General features: G+C 51.4%; 1 protein-coding gene across 5 annotated transcripts in view; it reads left to right on the top strand.

The window, feature by feature from the left end:
- The first annotated feature begins 2,679 nt into the window (after positions 1–2,679).
- Positions 2,680–6,000, top strand: part of MTA3 (metastasis associated 1 family member 3) — a 126,580-nt gene continuing 123,259 nt past the window's right edge. For 3 of the 5 annotated variants that reach the window (XR_013996495.1, XM_081100758.1, XM_081100757.1), the window contains exons 1-2: positions 2,729–2,768; positions 4,340–4,407. Coding sequence is in view for 3 of the 5 variants with exons in the window: in XM_081100758.1 (XP_080956884.1) it covers positions 2,741–2,768; positions 4,340–4,407 (96 nt within the window). In the remaining 2 variants the exon portion in view is untranslated. Of the gene's footprint in view, positions 2,769–4,339; positions 4,408–6,000 lie in introns of all 5 variants that reach the window. The other 2 variants (XR_013996494.1, XM_081100759.1) reach the window with 1 other exon arrangement.

The raw sequence follows: 6,000 nt of genomic DNA, 5'->3' as shown, positions 1-6,000 counted from the left end.
TGTAATTACATTTTAGACCTCCATGCTCCTTCAGTGAGGCTGGCCACCAAGCTCCTAGACTTGGCATTTATAAAAACGTCACCGTAGCCGAAACCGGTTTGGCTCAGTGGATAGAGCGTCGGCCTGCGGACTGAAAGGTCCCAGGTTCGATTCCGGTCAAGGGCATGTACCTGGGTTGCGGGCATATCCCCAGCGGGGGATGTGCAGGAGGCAGCTGATCGATGTTTCTCTCTCATCGATGTTTCTAACTCTCTATCTCTCTCCCTTCCTCTCTGTAAAAAATCAATAAAATATATTTTTAAAAAAAAAAAAAAAAAAAAAAAAAAAAAAAAAAAAAAAAAAAAATAAAAACGTCACCGTAAAGTTGAACCCCACCCCCCCAACTTGCCGTCTTGTCTATAGCTCTCTTGCGGTCCATTTCTGTTCAGCTAAATGGTGGGACGCTTGGAGATTGACTCAGAGAATGTTCCAGAATGTTCCGGGCTTTTAGGCAATCCCTTATCTAGTCTTTTAATCACAACAGCCATGTTAGGAAATTTTACCCCTGGGAGAGCTGGATTGGCCCTGGGGCTCCTGGCATGGTCTGAGAAACACTTCTTTGTAATGAGGGTAGCTGGAGCCGGGAGAAGAGACCTGATAATTATGAAGCTCTTAACATGGGCACTTGACATATTTAATTTTTAGCACGGACCTTTGCTGTAGGTGTCAATCAGTAGTTGTATTTTGTAGAACTTGGAACTCAGAGGGTTAAGTAACTTGTTCAAGATTTTGAAGCTAAACGGCTACACTAAGAATGAAGTTTGGGCTGGTTGATGATGTTTGTGATCGTAAGGAGGTTGAGGTGCCCTTGTTTTCTTTGAATGTGCAGGCTTTCCCACCTTATTTGCCTGGTTAGAGGGATTCTTTCAGCCTAAAAACATTTGCTGAACTCCCTTATGTCCATTCCTCTTTGATAGTAAGAGGTATAGACGTTTCATAGACAAAGTCCTTGCCTGCTGCCAGTTTACTGGGTGACTTCAGGTGAATTATTCAACCTACTTACATGTCAGAGATCAGAAATGGAGTGATATCAGGTAAGCACAGTATACTTTTGGTGGTATCGTCAGCTATGCAATGTGCATAACAGAACACTTATTTTTTTCTCTGGGTCAAAGAGGTGATGCAGGCTCACAATTTGACACATGGTATAAAACTCGTGGGAATCTGAAACTTCCTGAAGTTGTTTTTTTTTTTTAAAAAAAGCAACAGACATCAGTTATTTGCATGGTGCTCTACAAAGCGTTTTCAGGTATCTTCACCACTGATTCCTCACCCCACCTGTGAAGTGGAATCAATGTCCTCATTTTAATAGAGGAGGAATCTGGGGGTCGCACAGTCAATCAAGGTAATTCAGGCAGAGGTGTTTAACCTTATTTTATTTTTCAGCGTGCCTCTGTTATTTAGAAAATTATTTTTTGACCTCAATAATTTGTAATAGTGCACAACACAGATACCATCAACAGGCAAACGAAAACACAGAGCCAGAGTCCACAACACGTAGCTGTAAATCATTAGAAACTCCAAACAATCCATAACAGTAAGGGATCATCTTCATGTTTATTATACAACAATGTCTGGGCGTCGTTTGGAATGGGTTGGCTTCTCTCAAGAAAGTTGTTTGTGTTCAGTTGAGGGATAGCCAGCTAAGATTCAACTTTTTTATTTTTATTTTTAAAAATTTTTTATTTCTGTGAGGGTATGAAGGCTGAGCAAACAGGGATTGTCTAGAGAATTAGTACAGGAAAATAATAACCATATAAAAGCTTTAGGCACACAAAGAAGTTAACAGTCCCACAATCAACAGCAAGCTGATTGACAGCATGCCCTCCTTTGGGGGTGGCAGTGGCGATGAACTGTGGAGCCCAGGCCCCCAGCGAACAAAGGACACCCTCCCCCACCCTCTTCTCCCAGCAGGGCCCGCAGTGTATTAGGCCTGTTTAGAGGCAAGACCTCCCGGGGTGGGGGAGTGGGTTCCGTGCCGCCCAGTTTTGGGGTGAACGCTGGTAGGCCTGCCAATGCAGAGAGGGTGGACTTGGAAGGGAGCCCGTTTCTCCCGGGTCCTCAGCGGGGCCGGGGCTTGGGGGAGCTGGAGGCACCTGGGGGCGTGGGGGGGGGGGTGCCTCCTGGCTCCTGGGCCTCCCCCCGTCTTCACCAGGAGGGCGCCCTGTGCGTGCACCTTTTTGCAGCCAAGGGTTTGCCCGGAGGCAGGTACCTACGTGCTAGAGGTCACCTTTCCTGGGGCTCCCAGGGGGCAGACCTGCCTCGTGTGGCAGGTGACAGGGGGTCCCGGGTGGGGCTATGGGGGCGCCGCAGAGGCTGACCCCGTGGCCCCACCCTAATCCTCTAAGGGCCCCTGGCCCACGTGGGCGAGTGCCGGCCTCCCCCGGGGGCAGGACCCCCGCCCAGGGGCCGCCCCCTCCGGCCAGGCCCCCCACCGGCGCGTCCCCAATCCGCCGCCGCCCCGCCGCGCTCCCACCCCCAGCGGCCCGCCCGCTTGGCCTGCTCGCCCGAGGCGGGGGGCGGGCACCTGCCCCCACCCCTCGGCGCGCCCTCCCCTCCGCTTCCCCCTCCCCTCGCGGCCGCCCTCCCTCCCCTCCCCCCCGCGGCGAGGCGGCAGCGGAGGCGGCGGCGGCCGAGGCTGAGGCGGCGGCGGCGGCGGCGGGCGGGGCTCGGCTCGGGCTCCGCGGGCGGGCGGGCGGACATGGCGGCCAACATGTACCGGGTCGGAGGTAGGAAGGCTCGGCCCGACCCGGCCCGTTTGGGAGCGGGCTCCGGGAGTGGGGGGCCGGGGCGAGCTCACCCCAACCGCTGGGAGCCGCGGGCGCCCGGGCTGAGGGCGCGGGGGCGGGGGCGGCCCAGGGGCCGGTGCGCCCCCCTCCCCGCACCTCCCTCCCCTCCCCCCGCCGGGTCCGTGCGGGCCCGGGCCCGGGCCCACCCCCACCCCGCCCCGCGGCTCCGGCCCGGCCTGCACCTGGGGTGCGAGTGACCCGACGCCCCCTCCACGGAACTCCCGGGGGGCCGGGGCCGTCGAGCCCCCGGCCAGGGTGGCGCCCCCTGGGGTGGCTGCTGGGCAGCGGGGGTGGCCGGGGATGGGGGACAGCACCCCATCTCCACTTCCCCCAGCGGCAGGGCGCGGTGGGGGTGCGGGCGACGGGGGCCCGGCCCGGCCGGCCTGCTGGCGGGGCGCAGGGCCCGGCACCTCTCCGCCCTCCACCCCCTCCGCTTCCCGTCCCGTCCCCCGAGCGCGGGGCGGCGTGGGGTCGGGGGCGCCGCCGCCGGAGGGGGGAGGCGGGCGCCGCCTGGACGGGCTCTCCCGGCCGCCTCCTTCCCCGCCTCCCTCCGGAGCGAGAAATAAGGTCAAACAAACTTTCTCCTGCTCGCGACGCCCGTCCCCCTCTCCGCCGGGGAAATAATAATTCAGATGAGCGGCGTGTTTGCGCGCGGCGCTCCGGCTCCCCTGCTCGTCGGCGGGCTGCCGGTGGCCGTGCGGGGAACGGCCTGCGAGCGCGGCCGCTTCGCGGAGAGATGCACCTTCCCCGCGCACCGGCCCCGCACGTCCTGCAGTGGGAAGTTTCCAGGGCCAAAGCCACGCGTGAACAATTTCGTTATCCTTTTTGTTGAGAACCTGCAGCAGCTTTTTTTTTTTTAATAAATATCAAGATCCTAAGTGGATCTGGAATACATAGGGTAAACAATATTAAAAAAAGAATGATGCCGTCTCAGACAGCCCCCCTTCCCCGCATCTTCCTACCTATCTAGATAGAACTGTGGGAAAGTTTGTCAATGTGTTTCCTCTTACCTGCCCCGCTCACCTGATTTTTTTTTTTTCTTCCAAGTTGATGATTGCAATGCACTTTGAGCTGCCAAGCCGCTCAAGATGCTCCGAGTTGGTCTTAGGTCAATAGTTTTATGTGAAAAGCCTCCTCCAGGGCACAGTGGATTGGAGGGGAAAAGATGTGGAAGCAGTTATAGTATGAAAGACACACATGTTGAGTCAGCCCTGACGACTCAGTGATGACAAGAGGTGTCGTTGTTATTAAAGAAATGACACGTGTGGAACAGGAGTCTAGGAGAACTCCATAAAACATGAATTGAAATGAAAGTGCCAGGAAAATGAGGGTCTGTGAATAGTAGGCACAGGAGAGAATATATTAAAGTTGCATCACAGAAGTTGCTTTTGCCAGGGAATGAAGTACATGCTTCATTTTTGAATGTGAATCGCCTAATAGGCAAAGTCACAGATTCACAGATGTGAACTTTCTCTTGAAAAGATTAAGCTCTTTACTTTCTTTAATTACAGATTATGTCTACTTTGAGAATTCCTCCAGCAACCCGTACCTAATCAGGAGGATAGAAGAACTCAACAAGGTATACACTTGCGTGTTCTTGATTCTTACATTAAAAAATAATTGTTTCTATTAAAGATAATTGGGTAAAGAGCATAAGAGGTGATTTTACTTTGTCTCAGACTTTCTGGAATTAGAGACTTCAGATTAGAGAATTATGCAGGATTCTGAATATTCTTTGCCTTTTTATAATTACTTCTGATATTAAATGTTATTGAATATTTAACATCTGCAGATTTCTTCAAATTGCTAAGAGCTTCTCAGAGCAGGTCATTCCTGTAATTCAGTCCCTTTTTATACTTAGAGTCATAATTTTTAGGGAGTTAATTTTTTCCTCTTCCACCTTTAGAAGGAGGAAGCTAGCAAAGATAATGTTGAAGGGAACTTGTAAAATTCTGCCCTAGGCTAACTAGTATAATATAAAGTGGCTGTGTAGCTTAGGTCCAAGTAAATAAAACTTTCTCTGATCACAGGTGTCCAAGGACATCAGAAGCATTATGACTATAGTAGATGAGCGTTTACAAAGGAGGCACATGAAAACATGGCCATCAACTGCAGGAACCATAGATTTCTTTCTTTTTTTTTTTTTAATATATTTTTATTGATTTTTTACAGAGAGGAAGGGAGAGGGAGAGAGAGTTAGAAACATCGATGAGAGAGAAACATCGATCAGCTGCCTCCTGCATACCCCCTACTAGGGATGTGCCTGCAACCTAGGTACATGCCCTTGACCAGAATCAAACCCGGGACCCTTCAGTCCGCAGGCCGATTCTCTATCCACTGAGCCAAACCGGTTAGGGCAGGAACCATAGATTTCTAATGATGCTCTGGTTTCCTCCACACCCCTTTGAGGGTTATTTGTGTAGCTTATGAGAAGGCATAGTGTTAAAATGCTTGGGGCTTTCTAGTTGATAACTTTACCCCAAAATACCATCTGGAGACTGATCCAGTTCTGAATCTCAGGAAGCCAGGTCTAATCAGGGACATGCCTGTCTTACAAACCTTGAGATCTTGGTATGCTTCTGGGATTATAGCAGGGGCCTTGCATTTTTTTAAAAAAATATATATTTTATTGATTTTTTACAGAGAGGAAGGGAGAGGGATAGAGATTTAGAAACATCCATGAGAGAGAAACATCGATCAGCTGCCTCTTGCACACCCCCTACTGGGGATGTGCCGGCAACCAAGGTACATGCCCTTGACCGGAACTGAACCTGGGACCCTTGAGTCCACAGGCTGATGCTCTACCCACTGAGCCAAACCGGTTAGGGCGGGCCTTGCATTTTTAAAGCTTCTGTAGCGTTTGTGACCACCGCCAAATGACGACAATGGCTTCAGGACTGGATCAGTCTGTGAGTGGGAACCTCCACTCTTGCTGCTCTGCACCTCCCTCATTTGGCTCCTAGCATGGTAGACAATGCTATTTCACTGCTTCTCACAGGTGACAGTTTAGTTGTTACCATTCTCTTGTACTTTGCTCTTGTTTCCATATCTTTTATCACCTTTTAATATACGTGATTATTGTTCTATTTTCATTGCTGTTTCCCCAAACTAGAATGTAAGCTCAGCGTGTGTAATGATTTTCTCTGTTCACTAGTGCATCCCAAGTGTCTTA

The sequence above is a fragment of the Myotis nattereri genome, assembly GCF_964212035.1.
Source record: "Myotis nattereri genome assembly, chromosome: 10".
NCBI lineage: Eukaryota > Metazoa > Chordata > Mammalia > Chiroptera > Vespertilionidae > Myotis > Myotis nattereri.
Note: the sequence above shows the minus strand (reverse complement) of the source record. Positions and strands in the feature narration are given on the sequence as shown.